The 18016-nt window shown below is 41.4% G+C and overlaps 1 protein-coding gene across 4 annotated transcripts in view; it reads right to left on the bottom strand.

Moving 5' to 3' along the window:
* ATP10D (ATPase phospholipid transporting 10D (putative)) overlaps positions 1 to 18016 on the bottom strand; it is a 100063-nt gene that overhangs the window by 32873 nt on the left and 49174 nt on the right. For all 4 annotated transcript variants that reach the window (XR_005982953.1, XM_041723854.1, XM_041723853.1 and 1 more), the window contains 2 exons: positions 8480 to 8700; positions 2060 to 2248 (listed from right to left, as the gene is read on the bottom strand). Coding sequence is in view for 3 of the 4 variants with exons in the window: in XM_041723854.1 (XP_041579788.1) it covers positions 2060 to 2248; positions 8480 to 8700 (410 nt within the window). In the remaining variant the exon portion in view is untranslated. The remainder of the gene's footprint in view (positions 1 to 2059; positions 2249 to 8479; positions 8701 to 18016) is intronic.

The following is an 18016-nucleotide window of genomic DNA, read 5'->3' as shown; positions in this document are numbered from 1 at the left end:
GTACACCCTAGCAATAGCAATTTAAAAATTATAAGCAAATTAAGTATTTGAAAATAGCAAAACGGAAATATCTTCTTGAAATGTTACACAATATTTTTTAAATATTTTATAAAGCCTAGGGGGTGAAATTGGAAAAGCTATAAAAATATAAAAATTCTGTGAACAAATAAAAATTTTAAAAACTGTGTGAACAATATAAGAAACAAACGAGTAATAATACACAAAACACTGGAAGAAAGTAAAAAAATTAGCAAAATGGTTTTTTTTTTCCTCTTTTACTTCCCAGGTTCTATAAAAGGTTGTTACTATGACTTTTTCTGTTGTTTTAAAAAGGCCAGTAAAAGTCACTCACAGAAGAGTTACCAGCAGAAATTATCAGCTTATCAGCAGAAATTCACCATAAACGTGAGTTTCAATTACAGAATTTTTTGTAATTTGTAGCCTGATTTTTTTTCTAGCTCTTAACTTTTAACAATGATTAAATGTAGAATTTAGGATTAATTACCAAGGCCAATTAATTAGATCCTAAAACTTTCTCGTTCGGAAGTGCCCAAGATATTAAGTTTTTTCCTAAAAATTACTAATCTTCTGACAATTGGAAACACACGTTGGTCAATTTTCACACTTATCAGCAACTTAGAAATGAAGAGAGGGTCTCAATAAACCAGTCACAAGCAGTCTATAGCAACGTTGAAGTCAAACCAGGAAAAAAACTAGGTAAGAGAAGAGTTATTACTACTCCTTAAATAGCTAGCAGCCTGCTTAGCACTTAAAACGGCCTCCAGAAAACATTAACAAAAATTAAAATGGCCATAATGAAAAATACGTGCTAACGTTGATGGCGCTATGAGGTTTCCTACTCCTTGTGGATTCTGATTAGGTCCTTACCCACTGTCCCTTTATCACCACCTCAAATATCATGCAGATTAAGCTATGATACCTTTACAGACTTCCTTTCAAACCACAGCATATTATATTCTTTGGGGATAAAACAACAATATTTTCCAAACAACAACAACAACAAAAAATGAAGAGGTCCCGACTTTAGAAACAGATGTATGAGAAAAATTGTTACACGAGGAGAAAAAAAGAACTTGCAGTGATTTATTCTCTAATTACATAACCACTTTCCAAAAAAGAGCAACTCCCTAGTTGAAAGCCTTATAAAAACTGTTTTTTGATCAAATAAAAGCTTAACTGGAAACAAGTTATTTTTACATTAAAGTTGACCACCTCTGAAGTTGCCAAAAGAAAATGATCTGATGGAAAATTAAAATTTAATTGGGTTGTGCTGCAAATTGAGCTTTAAGTGGATATTTGCAGAAGAGAACGCCGTACATGAGGAAGATACCACAGCGTGTGGTGAATCACTGGTCTTTAAAACAAGTTTTTCTTTTTAATTGGAAATGAATTTTTCCACAAATTCTAAACTACAAATAGACTTCTTAAATCTAGCTTTCGTAGGAACTGTGGAGTCTTGGTCCATTATAAATGTATTGGATTTTAAATTGAGTTAGAACTAACCCAACTGGTACATGGAAATGGTACATTATCATTAAACATGATAATGAATCCAATACTTTCTATTTTGCTTGGTACAGTGCAGATGATGTGGGAGGTCTCAGAGGCCTCAAGGAAGCTTCAGTTAATAAGGAAACTATGCAAAATGAACCGAGCCACATTCTCATCAGCTATCCTCCTAGAGGCAAAACAGTAGAAGGGCACTGAGCCACCCGTGATGGGTTCAAGTCTCACTTGCCTCACAAATTGGCCCTGTGACCCCAGGAAAATTACTGAACCTTAATTATAAAATGGGGAATAGTGGAGTAGTATTACCTAATTTATGGGGGTTGCTGGGAGGATTACACACGTTACTATCAGTAAGTCACTTAGAATATCATCCGTGCAGAGCATAGATTAAGTGACACACGTTAGCTGCTACTGTTATTATCATTAATGGCAGTATTAACTATTATCTACATAACAAGGCCAGTGTAAGTGCATTCGACCCCAAAGTTCTCTTCTGGAGAATAGCTCTCCTTTGCATTAGAGACCTTACCTTTTGTCGTGGTTGGTTAGGAGCAGAAACCACTACTGTGTTGCAAATTGCCAATGCAATAAAGAAGTCCACGATGTACAAAATCTCCAGTGGTGGATTTGGGACAGGCTCCTCCAGGGGGGTAAAAAGCTGAGGTGTAATCTGACTAAACTTGTCCAAAAGCCTGGTGTCTGGTACCACATCTGTTTCCTGAAAACCCAAGAAGACCGAAGTGCTATTACAGTTCAGTATCTAAAAACAAGAGCTTTAAATTTACATGATACATGAGAATCTATGAACTGTGAGATAGTTAACTTTCTTCTTCTTCTTTAAGATTTTATTTATTGGACAAGTGAGTGAATGTGCACGTGCACAAGCAGGGGGGTTGGCAGAAGGAGAGGGAGTAGACTTCCAGTTGAGCAGGGAGCCTGATGTGGGGCTGGATCCCAGGACCCCAGGATCATGACCCGAGCCAAAGGCAGACGCTTAACCAACTGAGCCACCCAGGTGCCCTCCAAACTTTAATCTTCTAAGAAAGATTCAATATATATGGTGCCATGGGAAATGAGAATAGGAAAATAAGAGACCAAAAAAAAAAAAAAGGAAAATTCAGGGCAGCCCAGGTGGCTCAGCGGTTTAGTGCTGCCTTCAGCCCAGGGTGTGGTCCCGGGGGGCCCGGGATCGAGTCCCACGTTGGGCTCCCTGCATGGGGCCTGCTTCTCCCTCTGCTTGTGTCTCTGCCTTTCTCTCTCTCATGAACAAATAAATTAAATCTTTAAAAAAAAAAAGGAAAATTCAGAATGCCTAATACGGATGGAGAGTACCTTGACTATTAACGTAAACTCAGCAAGAGACAGGAACAACGCCTCCCACCAAAATCTAGTTGACTGTTTTCTTATTTTGAAACACACAGTTGCCAGAGCATCTGACAGCAACTGATGATTCCTCCAACAACCGAGGAGTAGCAACTCTTCTGTAAAGTCAGGACATTATTCATACCAGTTATTTTAACAAAATATCGTATGATTCAAATCACTGCTATTAATAAAAACAAAGGAGATACAAACAAAACCCACCTCTCTCAAATAAACATTAGTATGAGCAGGTGAACATATTTAAAGAGCATTACCTAGTGATATACTAAAGACATTAGTGAGGGTTCCTCCAAGAGATTTCTGATCATCAAACAGATTTGGCCACTGAGCCCCGTGCCCTCCTCTTAAAGATCCTTGGTACGAATCAGCTCTCAGCAGTTACACTATTGAAAAATATCCATTTTGTTTAACACAGTGCTTCTCACGCTTACTGTTTTAACAAAAGAATGTTGTAGTAGAAATCTGTTTATAATCCAGTAACATGTAGACAACTGCTTCAGAAATTCTGCAGAGAAGTCAAAAGAGGGACCGACCATCTGCTACAAATCAAGTTTTCGCACAAGCGCCCCTGAATTGTAGAGGAGTCAGGGATGTGGTTGGTTGGCAAAGCTTACTGACTGCAGGAAAGCCAGGAGAGGTGATTTAGAGACAGGGGTAAATTATGGAGATGTGAGATGCATGATATTAGACTCAAAAGTGTCTTATATTTTACAATGGCTTATATTTTACGCTTAGGCATTTGGTGAGAACTAGCACAGGCCTAAGAAGAAAAGAACAAAGGCTGAAAATCACATGGGCTTGGGTTCAGGTCTAGGCCCACTGCACACTAGCTGGTGCTTCAGGCAGCTTGCTTAACACTCCAAGCTTCATTTTCCTCTTCTGAGTAATAGTAAAAACAACACCTCCGTCAGAAGGTGGCTATATAAAGTGAATGAGATAATGATGTGATACCAGCACGACAGGAACTTTCAGGCAGGTTACCAGGCTCATGATAGGTCCAAAACATCTGCTGTCATAAAGTATTCTTAAAAATATATACATATATATATTTTTTATTTTATTGGGGGGGAAGGAAGGTGAGAGAGAGATGGGGGAGAGAGAGAAGCGGGAAGAGAGAGAGAGAGAGAGAGGGTGAGAGCACAAGCATGAGTGGGGAAGGACAGAGGCAAAGAGAGAAGCGGGCTCCAGCTGAGCAGGGACTCGATCCCAGGACCCTGAGATCATGACCAGAGCCAAAGGCAGATATTTAAGCGACCGAGCCACTCAGGCATCCCTGTCATGAAGCATCCTTAAATTATTTCTATTCAAATACATCCATATCCACTGTGACTTGGCTAAATTTGAATCTGACTGCGGTTCGGTGGAGGTCATAGGCACTAATAACTGATGGCTGTTCACTAATGAGTCAGCCACGTTTCCTCATGAATCCCACGTACACACTAACACTGAGCTGATGCCTGGGCCCTCAGTTCCTCAGAGAATAATCCTTCCCTCTACGACCATCTTGCCAAAGTGAATAGAAGAGAAGGGTAAAGTCGGAGAGACTTCTTGCTCACTCAGGGTTTAGTCGGCCAAGGGATGCTGGGGAAACCAGTTACAAGATATCTATCAAGGTCTCTGATCACACTGTCATCTACTGCTTGTGAGATTCCATGGGTTGGAAAATATTTCCAGAGACATCGGTCTCAGCATGCTAATACGCAGTAAGCCCCAAACCAAACAAAACAAAAACCCCAAACAAACCAACAAAAACACCAACCATATAACCCACACTTATTTCAGAATGGAACTCAAAAAAGGTTTAAATTAAACAGGTTTCTTCACTGCAGCTCTTCTCAGGGAGTTTCATGACTTTGGGATTCTTCAAGAAGAGGCTGGTACGCGCAGGCTTCTCAAATTACATTTTTTAGAGATGTCTGTTCTGTGGAACACATTTGGGACTGCGTTCAGACCTTCTAAGTTTATGGTGGTTTCATTGCATCAATCTCTGCACTGACTGATAACTGGCTCCAGGACATAAGGAGTCTACTGCACTCCAAAATCAATCTAAGGCAAATGAAAGGTTTCCACCTTCCGCCTTTGTGGTAAACACCAGTGACATAAGTCAGTCTCACATATTAAGTATAAATATTTTTTAAAAATCCTTGTATGACAAATCTATTTTATTTAGAAGCCTTTTTTTTAAGATTTTATTTATTCATACATATGGCACCCACAGAGAAAAGCAGAGACACAGGCAGAGGGAGAAGCAGGCCAGGAAGCCTGATGTGGGACTCGATCCCAGATCCCTGGGATCACAACTAGAGCCAAAGGCAGACGTTCAACCCCTGAGCCACCTGGGTGCCCCCCCAAAGAAAAGGCTTCTATTTCAAAGAGGTAAAATGAAGCCAAGCCTTGGGGGCCTCAAATCCCAAGAGGTTGGCATATTTTTCCAGCAGCCTGCCGAGGATCCTTGCTCCCAGGCTCTCAACTTGCAAGGTGCTATCTTACAATCTTCCATTTCCAGGTATAACAGGTCTCAGGGTGCTCTCAAGCTGGTATTCCTAACCTGGGCTCCGCAGACAGGCTTTGGGAATTGTACCCAAAATCTTTACAGATGCCAATTTTTCAGATCAAAGAATCTATAGCTTCCTCAAAATAATCTTTAGTCTCCAAAAAGGGTAACATCAACTTGTCCAGAGCAAGAGTGAGATGATCTCCTATTTCAAGGAACACAGACCTCGTTACCCTATATATAATGGCATGGTTTTGGGATGCCTGGATGGCTTGGTGGTTAAGTCTGCTTTCAGCTCAGGGTGTGACCCCAAGGTCCTGGGATCAAGTCCCACATCAGGCTCCCTGCATGGAGCCTGCTTCTCCCTCTGCCTGTGTCTCTGCCTCTCTCTCTCTCTCTCTCTCTCTCTCTGTGTCTCTCATGAATAAATAAATAAAATCTTAAAAAAAAAATAATGGTGTGGTTTTGAATGCACAAAAACCAACCACCCCGGTGTATCTATCCAATCAGAATGACATACAGCCTTGAAGTCTAGGGCAAAAAATGAAAATGAAATGGACTGAGTGGGAAGACTGAGCCCAGTAAGCCGCTTCGTGTAACAGCCTCCAAAACTACTTCTTGAGAAGGGACACACGAGGCACTGAGCTAATTGCTGAGGACTCAAGAAGGAAGTTCTTGCTCCCAAGGAGTAAATGGTGTACGTCAGAGGCAGAAAAAAGGCCTGTGTGATGAGAACCAAGGACGGGGGTGGCAGGGGGGGGAGATGCGTACACAGAGCTCAGAAGCTGAGAAGAGTCTGGGAAGTCTCCAGAAGGAAAAATATTTAGGGGATGCCCAGGTGGCTCAGTTGGTTAAGCAATGGACTCTTGGTTTCAGCTCAGGTCATGATCTCAGGATTCTGAGATCAAGCCCAGCGTCGGGCTCTGCAGACTCTGCTTGAGATTCTTTTCCTCTTCCTCTCCCCTCTCCCCTCCTCCCTCTCCCAACGCTTGTGCACAGGCTCTCTCTCGCTTTCTCTCCCTCAAATAAAAAATAATAATAAATTTTTAAAGAGGAGAAAGAATGTGTAAAGTAGTTTTATAGGAAATAAGTATTTCAACAGATTTCGTAGATGGAGGTAGGTTCCCAGTAGGGAGAATAAATCGTAGATGGAGGAAATGGTACAGATAAAAGCACAGACTTTAAGGAATAGCATTTCTTCTAAGAAGATTTTGAGTCAAAATCAGGAAACTGAGAGGGTGGGTGTGGCACAGCCCCAGTGGGTTGCCAATGCCCGAGTAAACATGAGTCAACACATGGTAACTTCATGTGGGTGGAACATGTAAAAGATGAGTAGAGGAATAGGTGAAGAAGAAGAAGAAGGAGGAGGAGGAGGAGGAGGAGGAGGAGGAAGAGAAGAAAAAGAAAATAATAAGTATCTATTTCTGATGTAGCCCTTTTCATAAAGATTTTATTTTCATGCCCACCATTTGCTTTGACATGGAGGGACCTGGAGGATATTATGCTGAGTGAAATAAGTCAATCAGAGAAGGACGAACATTATATGGTCTCATTCATTTGGGGAATATAAAAATTAATGAAAGGGAATAAAGGGAAAGGAGAGAAAATGAGTGAAAATATCAGTGATGGTGACAAAACATGAGAGACTCCTAACTCTGGGAAACAAACAAGGGGTGGTGGAAAGGGAGGTGGGTGGGGGGTTGGGGTGACTGGGTGATGGGCACTGAGGGGGGCACTTGGCGGGATGAGCACTGGGTGTTATGCTACATGTTGGCAAATTGAACTCCAATAAAAAAATTTAAAAAAAAAAGATTTTATTTTCAAGTAATCTCTACACCCAATGTGGGGCTCTACTAAGCCAGCCGGCACCCCTTTCTCTGACATGGCCTTAAAGTGAGTGCACAGAGGAGGCTGTGTGCATTCTTTCCTTTTTTTTTTTTTTTTTTTTTTGTTGTTGTTGTTGTTGTTTTTCAGAAGCTGGAGAAAACTTAAAGCTACATGTTTGGAATAGTCCGACACATGGCAACGATACAACAGGACAGGTTTGATGTCTTCAGTGCCACAGAAATGAACTAAACGAGTTGCACTGGGATGATCACCCTCGTTGCTGCAATGTTCATGGGCAACTCTGAAAAAAGAGCCAGGAGAGCCCCCTCAAGGCCCTCCCTGGACAAGTGAGGCCACTGGAATCCACTCAGCTCACGTCTGTGACACACTCATTTCAATACGGAAGATAAAGTCCACGCACATACACGGATTCCCCAAAGTGCATTTGTTGTTGCTGTGCCACCTCCTTTAGAGGTCGACCAGTTACTAGCCTCCGGGCTGGGAAGCCTCACTGTGGTGCAACACGAGACTTCACGCAACGTGGAGCCCGATAAAGGTTGCTACGCTCTTACAAAGGCGATTCTGAGTGCAGCAAAACCTGCGGCCTCTAATTCTTTCGCAGAAGTACCTTTCCTCTTTCCTACCTTCCACGTGGCCCTCTACGTTTTCCTGCAGCAAAAGGGTCTGGCAGTGGGTGTGACTAACAGTTTCCCAAACTTCCCTCTGGGAACCCAGTAACCCCAGCTGAGCCCTAAAACGGAAATATCAAAATGGGATGCTCTGAGGGCCCGGAGAGGGGAAGGGGGCCCGGGTGCTGTGGCATGGGGGGTGGGGGGAGGACGCAGGAGGTAAGAAGGCTCTGGAAGGTACTCGAATTCCTTGCGATTCAGACCCCCTGCCCGATCTGTGAGGTAACCCTGCCAAGCTGGGCCCACGCGGCCAGGGAGCCCCGCTCCTCAGGCCCCGGCAGCCTTCTTCGGGCGCAGACGTGATGGGCCCTGAGCAGAAGTGCCATGCTTTTCCAGGAATGCCGCGCTACCTCTCGCCGCTGGGTCGGCCCACGAATTAGGAAGTCGTGCTGTCGCCCGCTGGCGTGCCATACGACGTGTGGCCAGGAGGCTGAGCTGCGATGACGCAGTCTCCTCAGGTAGGAAAGACAACCGTGTTCGGCTCTGTCACGGTGACGAGCGCGCTCTCAGGACTCGTGACGGGTGTGCAAAATCCAAGTCACGCGTTCACACCTACCATGGGGCTGCTGAAAGCGGCCTGTCTGGAGCGGGGCACTTCACTGGCTCCTTCTCCGCTCCCGCCAAGAGGACTCCAGGGCTTACTCCCCAAGGGCCCGTTAGGAACCGTCCTGCAGCTGGGGGCCCTCGGTCTGGCCGTAGTGCTGACGGGGCCGCTCGGCGTGTCTGCGGAATCTTCATCCTCAGAGACAGCTTCCTGGTAGGACTCTAACCTCCTGGCTGGGAGAGAAGAATCACACTGGGTCATGCCCTGAGAAGAAGCACTGGCACGCTGAATCCGTCAGACAGCTCCTTCAGCAGCTACTTCACACCATCGCCTCCTCCCTTTTCAAGTCCGCCCTCCAAACTCCCCTCGGCAGATCCCCGTAGCTCAAGAACTTCCCTCCTGGAGAAAAGGAGAAGCCATCAGAAGGCAGCTCCCTTCTTCCCTCATCATCAAATCTACCAGCGTGTCCACACCTGTATCCAAACTCTGTCTTCCTTCTCTTCCTCCTCCTCCTCATGAAGTTTCAAATGCGAGGCTCTCTCCACTTGTGATGGGCCTCCCACCCCTCTGGCCTTCTCAAGGACTTCACCCTTATAATTCTCCCCTTCGTGCTTACCCCAATCTCTCCTCAACCAATCTCATGGCTTTCCGCCCCCATCTGTCCGCTGACACTACTACTCCTGGCAAGGTCGCCCGTGAGCTCCACATGACCAAATCCAATTACTGCTCATCTGTCCAGATCTTATGTGCCCTCTTAGCAACTTCCAACAGAGGGGACTATTCTCTTCTTGAAATGGCTCTTTTGATTTCTCCGACGCTCTGCATACTTGTTTTTCCTCCTACTTCAATGACTGTTCCTTCTTGGTTTCTCCTGCTGTCTTCTCTCCTCAGCCCTCCACACTGGGTTGCTGCAGGAGTTTTTTCCCTTCTCCACCTCTGTACTCTTCCTCAGTAATATCACCTGGTCCTATATTTGAAATATCATTTCATATGCACATGACTTCCAACCCTGTATCTTCAACTTCTAACTGGAATCCAGACTCCTGTGTATATCCAGCTCTCCACGTGATACTTCCAGTTGGCTATCCAGTGGGCTCTTCAAGCAGAGACCCATATGGCTCACTCCCTTATCTTTCTCAAGTCTCTTATCATGTCCCTTGTCAGCAAAAACTTGCCAGATATACCCACACTACTGTAAATCCTACTTCGGCACTTACCATCATCTATACACTATTGATCTTGTTTTCATTTTTTGAATTGTCCAGTAGACTACAAACTCCAAAAAGGCAGTTTTGTCTATCTTGTTAATATGATATTCCCGGAGCCCAAAGCAGAGGCTAATACTCAATAAATATTTGTTGGCTAAATAAATAATAAATACCTTAAATTTGATATGGCCAATAAAGAACTCTTCCTCACTTTTCCCTCAAACTTACACTTCCCCTGGCCTTCTCCATCTTTCTAAATCACACCCAATTATTTACCTACTTACTTATGCCAGAAATCTAGGAGTTTCCTTGAGTCTTCTGATCTTCCCCAGCCCCCATATTCAAACCATCCCCAACAGCTGTCCATTATTTATCCAAAATATATCTCAACTCTCTCGAACTCTCTCCATCTTTATTACCTCAGTCCAAGTCATCATCATCTCTCAACTGGACCAGTACAAATAGCCTCATAACTGGTCTCCTTGCCCTTGTGCACCCCATTCCTCAACCAGTAGCTAGAGTGATCTTCCTAAAACATAGAGCAGAGCAGATCATTCCTGCACACAACTTTCTCTATGTTGGCTTATATAACTCAAAATGATCTGACCTCTGCTGACTTCTCTACCGTTCTTGCCCCTTCTTCTTCCACACTTCTACCAAAGTCCAGCCTCACTGGCCTTCTTTTCTTACTTTTTTTTTTTTCTTTTCTTCTTTTCTTACTTTGAAAATTGCCAAGCCAAGCTCATTTCAGCCTGACGGCCTGCATATGATCCGCTGCCTCTAACTGGTAGGTTTTTGTGCCTGAACTTCAAGATTGTTATTCAGATCTAAGCTCTTGTCCCCCTACCAAATCCAAAGTGCCTTCCAATCCTTCTACGTCATTGCATTTTAATTCTCTGAAAAGCACTTTTCATTATTTTCTTCTTGATTTAAGAATTAATTTATTTGCAACTATTTTCTCCAACAGAAGCTCTGTGAGAGCAGGGTCCCTGGTCTGTCTTGTTTATCACTATGTCGAGAGTCTGGAATACACAGCAGACATTCAGTAAATATGTACTTGCTGAACTGCTAGCTGTCTGTATTCAGGCCAAGTCTAGCTATTACATATAGAGTATGGCTTTTGGCAAGTTTATTTATAAAATAAAGAATATTTGCATATCCTGTTTTAATAGTTTTTACCTATATGTCTTGAGGACAAAGAGAGGCTAAGAGGCAATGTGGTGATTCTGAGTTCTAGAACCATCTCTTCCAAAAACTCAGTGTCTTCTAGGAAATTGCTTAGTCTTTCTGGGCCTCTGCTTTCTTATTGGCAGAATGAACAACTTGGATTTAACGACTTTAAGATCCTTTTCCGGTTCCATAAGTTTCTTTATATTCTCTACCTAAGCAATACAGAATGCCTCCCTGTATGGCCTCTCAGCTTCAAAAACCCATCCACTTGAGTCCCAAACATACTCAAGTTCTCCATTCTCACCTGTGCCCTTGCTCAGAATATCCATTCTCTTCTCTATTTACATAACTCCTCAACATCTTTAAAGGCCAGCTCCTCAATGACCTCTGAAACTATACTGGCCCTCCTCATTCGCTTGGGCCTCTGCAGCTTCAATGTACTGGATGTACTGAATGTTACTATGCACCAGGCAGTTGTCTCATTTAATAACCCAGAACAACCCCTCTGAGGCAGATATCATTAATAATTCCATTTTAGTGATAAAGAAATCAAGCTAATTTTGCCAACTCACAAAATAATATTCATCAGTCTTACATCCACTTCTATAAAGGCCACAGCCTCATAAATAAATAAAAAAAAAATTTAAAAAAAATAGTTTATAAAGGCCACAGCCAATGCTCAGAGCCCTCATGTTATACTGTTTCTAAATACAGCCACATATATTAATGTGTATTATTCCTTATCACTTTACATCAATATTGTCTGCTTGATTTCAGTGAGTCCATGCTTTGTAGTTTAAATATTTAATAAATGAATACTGAATGAATGTATGAATAGCACATGAATAAAATGTCCTAGCATCAAGGGAAAGCTGTGGGGTAGATACCTAACATTTATTGAATACCTTCTTTTCATCAAGCATCTGTTTAGGTCCTTTTATAAACTCCTATATCTCCCTTTTTCATCTTAAATGTGAAGCTACCAAGTAGGAACTCTAACTGCTCCACTTTGTAGCTAAGAGACGCTAAGATCCAGAGAGATCTTTGACCATGGACATGGTACTCTGACCACAGTAAAACAGCTAAGCGGAGGTAGAGTTGGGATACGAATTTAGGTCTTCCTGACCCCAAAGCCAGTATATGTATCTACTACATCCTATCTCCTTAGCAGTCATCTGTATATTATAAGTTAGTGCAGTGATTCTCAAAAAAAGGGTGTATTTGTCCCCCAGCAAACATTCAGCAATACCTGTACACACTTTGGTTGTCACAACTGGGGGAGGAGCACTACTGGCATTCAGTGGGCAGAGCCCAAGGAGGCGTCTAACATCTTAGAATGCACAGGACAGCCCCCGGGACAAAGAATAATCCAGCCCAAAATGTCAATAGTGCTGGGGTTGATAAATCCTTGAAAAGCTAAAGAAATTTACTGGTCATGTGGTACCCTTTTAAAAATAAATAATTGTAGTATTACAAAATCTATAGAAACATAAAGGCTTGTGCTTCAGGAAGTTCTCCTAGCCATCATTAGGGAAATCAACCATCATGCAACTGTGTCATTAGTAGAATGCCAGACAGCTCAGCCCTTAGGACAGGACAAACTTGTTGCTCAATAAACAGGACTGAAAGAGTGGCATCAAGAACACATGGAGTATATCTTTAATCATTTTGTAAAAAAAACTACGAGAAGAAAATAGACCAATAAAGTTAGTTTGATTCAGAAAACAAAGCTACTGGAGTAAGACTGAAAACTTTTCAAAAATTGGGTGTGAGAAGAAAAGGCTTTTATTTATTAGCATACTGATAAACAAAATCTACCCAAATGATCATGAAGACTTTTCACAGGTCTCTTAAAGCAGGTACTAATTCGTTCCGTGAATGCCTCAGAGTCGGGCAGGAATTCTTACTCTCCAACTCACAGGAGAAAACACAAAGTTTGTAGTCTTTCCTTTGTCTCAAGATAGGTACTCGGTTAGACATGAGGTCAACTACTTTATTTCTCTTCCTTATTTAATCCCTAGTCTTCACTTCCAACTCCACCTTCAAATATCTAGCAACCTCTTCACGGCCTGTTACTTACATTTATTTGATATCTGGGGGAAGTGAGCAAGAGTCTATGGAACAGGAAGGTTATCACACTTTTCAATGTGCTCCCCAAAGGGCCAAAAACACTCATGATTTCTCCCAACTGTTTCATCCTCATATCCTCTAAACATTTTGCTATGAACTAATCCCCTAAACATTGCCAGCATCCCAACTTTCACCTGCTTGTAAATAGCACGCTCAGCTAAGTTTCGTCCAACTGTATCATCCATGTATCCTTGATACACAAATCTTTTATTCTAAGCTAATTCTCTGTGCATTTCCAGCATTCCAAAAATGTCTTGCCTAATATCCTTCTAGTGCGCAAACCTTGATCGATACTCAATTTACTGCCCAAACTGCCTGAAAAATCAAAACAATACGCAGCAAGAACACTGGACTTTAATTTTATGACACTAAATAAGTTATTTTTATGTTTCCATGTCTGTCTTCACACTAGACCATATGCTCCCCAAAAGATAAATCTATTTCTTATTTTAACAACTATAATTACAACAACAATAGCAGCTCATACTTATAAAGAACTTATTCTGTGCCATGCTCTAAGTGGCTTTTTCATGAATTGTCTTCATGAATAATAGTAGATACTATTATTGAGGCTTTTTATTGAGGCCCAGAGACATTAGATAACTTGCCCAGAGTCACTCGGCTGGTAGGCACTAAAGATGGGAATCAGACTCAGGAGGCCTAATTCCAAAATCCCTGTTCTTGGAAACTACTAAAGGCTACCACCATGTAAATCACATTCACAAACTGTGCATCCTAAGGGCACTCTCTAGACAAACTCAAATTGAGAAACATTCTACAAAATCTCTGAAGAGTGCCCTTCAGAACTAGGGTCTTCCAAAAATAGAAAGCCTGAGAAACTGTCAAATCTAAAGGAATCTAAACAATGACTGTCACACAGTCTCCTGAATGGGATCCTCAGAAAAAAAGGTACAAACTGAAAAAATCTGAATAAAACATGGATTTTGGTTAATAATGACATATCAATATTAGTTCACTATTTATGACAAATATATTATATGACTAATATAAGTCATTAACGACAGAGGAAACTGGATAGGGCAGCATTATGGAACCCTCGATAGCATCTCTGTAACTTTTCTATAAATCTAATACTATTCTAAACTAAAAGGATTATTGTTAAGAAAGACACTCTCTTCCAGTAATCTTTTAAAGAAATGTCTTTTAGAGGCACCTGGATGGCTCAGCGGTTGAGCGTCTGCCGTGGGCTCAGGTCATGACCCCAGGAGTCCCGGGATCGAGCCCTGCATCAGGTGCCCTGCACGGAGCCTGCTTCTCCCTCTGCCTGTGTCTCTGCCTCTCTCTCTACGTCTCTCATGAATAAATAAAAATATTTTAAAATATGTCTTTTAAAATTTTAATATGCACACAAATCACCTGGGAATATTGTTAAATGAAGATTTTAATTGAAGCTTTAAAGAGGGGCCAGAGATTAAGGCACACCCAAGTGTTGCTGATGCTGCTGAGTCCATGGACCAAATCTCTAAGTTGCAAGGTTTTATTTTTTTTTTTAAGTTTATTTATTTAAGTAATCTCTACACCCAACATGGGGCTTGAACTCACGACCTCAAGATCAAGAGCCACATGCTCTTCTAACTGAGCCATTCAGGTGCCCCTATGCTGCAAGGTTTTAAAACATCAAAGGGTGTCATCAAATGTGTTTACTGAATAAGTGCAGGGGCTATTTCCTAGCAGCAATGTTCTTTATGGAAGGATCTCCTGGGTAATGCTTTTGCCCCCAAATCATGAAAGTTTAACCCGTTTTCATTTCAGTGAACATAATAGGTCTTGGGTTAAATTCTGGAGAGAATTAGCCCTACTATTCCCTCCTTCATCAATCAGAATGTGTAACACACGTCCTTGTTTATAAAGCATTACAAAAAAGAGACCAGGAGCTCTGCATGTACCTATGGCAGAGATCTGCTCACAGGCAGAGTCGGCACTTTCTAGAAGTAGTGCAACACCCATGGTCCACAAACAGTTCAGTCAAGGTAGCATAGGATTCTTGGTCACTTGGTACTGTCTCTGCATAAGGGGCTACAGAAGAGCAGCCCTCACTGAACACAAGGGTACACACTCAGGGACTGGGGTGGGGAAGGGCTGGTATTAGCCCTCTTAACTGCTACCAATACAAAAACAATGCAGTGCTTCCCATTGTGTATTTTGTGAAATATTATTACATTACTACTATAAGATATTTCTTGAAAGTAAGGCTCTATAGTTAAATATTTTGGAAGACGCTAATCTCACAAATGGGTGTGAATGCTTAGCTATACTGAGGTTCACTGTAGCACTGCTTACCACAGTAAATGACAGCGGACAACCTAAATTCATGGTGGATTACTGACATGCATTTTGGCAATTGTTATAGTGCAATATAGCATAGCCTCTAGTAGAATTAGTAGAGAATAGAAAGGTGGTCATGATGAAGTCTTATGAAAAAATGGTTATACATGAGAGACTCCTAACTCTGGGAAACAAACCAAGGGTTGCAGAAGGGGACATGGTGGGCGGATGGGGTAACTGGGTAATGGGCATTAAGGAGAGCACATGATGTGATGAGCACTGGGTGTTATACTCTATTTTGGCAAACTGAATTTAAATAAGAGTTTTTAAAAAATGTTTTAAAAAGAAATATGGTTATAAAACCAAAAGCACACCATGATGCCATTAAAAATATATATACTAATGTGTACAAGAAAAAGACTCAAAAGAAATGCACAAAAATGTTGACAGTGGTCCTGTTTGGTGGGGGTTAGTGTTGGCTTTTAAATTTTCTCTTTAGTTTATCTGAAATTTTCTATAATATTGCTTTTGTAACAAAAATACAACAAAGAAGATGAAACACTACAGAGTATCATCATATCCAATATGACTAGCTATTTTTTATAGTTATATAGTAATTATGTGATAGTCAACATTTTATCCTTCACATTCACAAGGAATAGCAAAACCTGGCTTAAAAAAAATACATGTGCCTAGGAGAAAATACAGCGTATTTTTTAAAATTTTGGGCCAGGTGGGATGTCTAAATTTAACACTACTGTCAGAAATTATAATCTTCATAATCTTATTCATAATAACTGACAATATTGGGATCCGGGTGGCGCAGCGGTTTAGCGCCTGCCTTTGGCCCGGGGCGTGATCTGGAGACCTGGGATTGAATCCCATGTCAGGCTCCCGGTGCATGGAGCCTGCTTCTCCCTCTGCCTGTGTCTCTGCCTCTCTCTCTCTCTCTCTCTCTCTCTGTGACTATCATAAGTAAATAAAAAAATATATTAAAAAAAAACTGACAAGATTTAATAAAAATATAAAAATTCTGACATGAAGAAACCCCCTAAGAGACCACGCTGGATGGAATTCTAAGATGGCCCTCAAAAGTTTCTGGTCCCCTTGATGGACACACCTTCTGAGTACGATAGGGTTTCACTTATTAAATCATGTTATGTGGAAACGTGGAAGGATTTTGCAGATGTCATCAAGCAGCTAACCAGCTAAATCTGAGTTAATCTAAAAGAAGACTATCCTCGGTAGATCTGACCTCAGCAGGTATAAAGAAGGGTCATAGTACTTCTGCAAAGTCAGAGAAATCTCTCGAAAGCTAGAGATTCTGCTGCTGGCCTTGAAGAAGCCAACCACCCCGCTATGGAGAGGTCACATGGTAAGAAGTGGTGGGCCACCTCTAGTTGCTCAGAACACAGTTCCAGGCTGACAGCCAGCAAGACAGCAGGGACTTTAGTCCTACACCATTAAAACTCTGAATTCTGCCAAAAACAAGGGAACCATGAAGAGGACACTAAGCCTCAGATAAGATCACAGTCCCAGCTGACACCTACATTTCAGCTTGGTGACAGACCCTGAGGGAGGATGCAACCATCCCACGCCCAGGCTCCAGCCCCACAAAAGCTGTGCCATAGTATATCTGTGTTGTTTAAAGCCACTAAAATTGTCATAATTTGCTATGTGGCAATACTCATCATATACAGAAGGATAACACCACACGATCAAATTATTTAACATTTAGTTCAATATAAGTGCGCAAATGAAAATGGACACTGGCCATGGACAGCCTAAACTTGACAACAAGCTAAACACCAGCCCTGCCCTGCCTTAATAGATAAAAATCTTCCTACAGATTACTGAGAAAAACTGCTTTGTAAAACAGAGAAAGGAAACAATCACTTTACCAAGGAAATTCAAATGGCCAATAAACACATAAAAAGTTAAGCATCTCATGGCTAATCAGAGATAAAGTAAGACAACAAAGTGCTGAGCCTACAAAAATCACACAGATTAAAAGGAGTAACGTCATCTCATTATGGTTGTTGTGAAAAGCAGGTATTGTTTTTCTGGGTTGTGGGAATGTTAATTAGCAATATTTTAGAGGTAAATTTTATAGGATCTATAAAAGTTTTATGTGTGCATACCTCTGGAGCCAATAATATCACTTCTAGAAATGTAGGCTATAAAAATAAGATATGTACAAAAATGCATATTGCATGAAGAATTTTATTTTAAGCTACATGAGATTAAGGGACTTGTGCCATATATTAGGGGCTCACAATATACGTTGAAGGAGTGATAATTGAGTAAGTTGGCTGCAAGTATTGTTATAATAGCAAAGTAAGCCTGACCACATACAATGCACTATGTATTATGACTTGGAAACAAAGTCCATGAGATACTGTTGAATAAAAGAAGCAAACTGCAAAAAAATATATATATTAAACATGTTCTAAAGTATAAAAGGGAAAATGTGCAAATACATATGTTCACATATAAAAGAATATGGAGAATTGTATATTCATCATATTGTTAATGGCGGTTAACCCTCTAGAGAGTAAGGTCTTTAATTCGTTAAGGCTACTTTAGGGATCCCCTCAGAATTATTTTCATAGAAGTGCACACTCCTTTTGTAAATAACTAAATTAATAAGTTCAGTTCTTTAAAGAAAACTTGTCATTTGTGTATCTACTCCCTTAGCCTCAGAAGTTTAGCTCATCATATTTGTTCTTAAACTAAGTGCTCCTAACCATGAATC

The sequence above is a fragment of the Vulpes lagopus genome, chromosome 12 (assembly GCF_018345385.1).
Source record: "Vulpes lagopus strain Blue_001 chromosome 12, ASM1834538v1, whole genome shotgun sequence".
NCBI classification, from domain to species: Eukaryota; Metazoa; Chordata; class Mammalia; order Carnivora; family Canidae; genus Vulpes; species Vulpes lagopus.
This window is presented reverse-complemented; position numbering and strand designations above follow the sequence as displayed.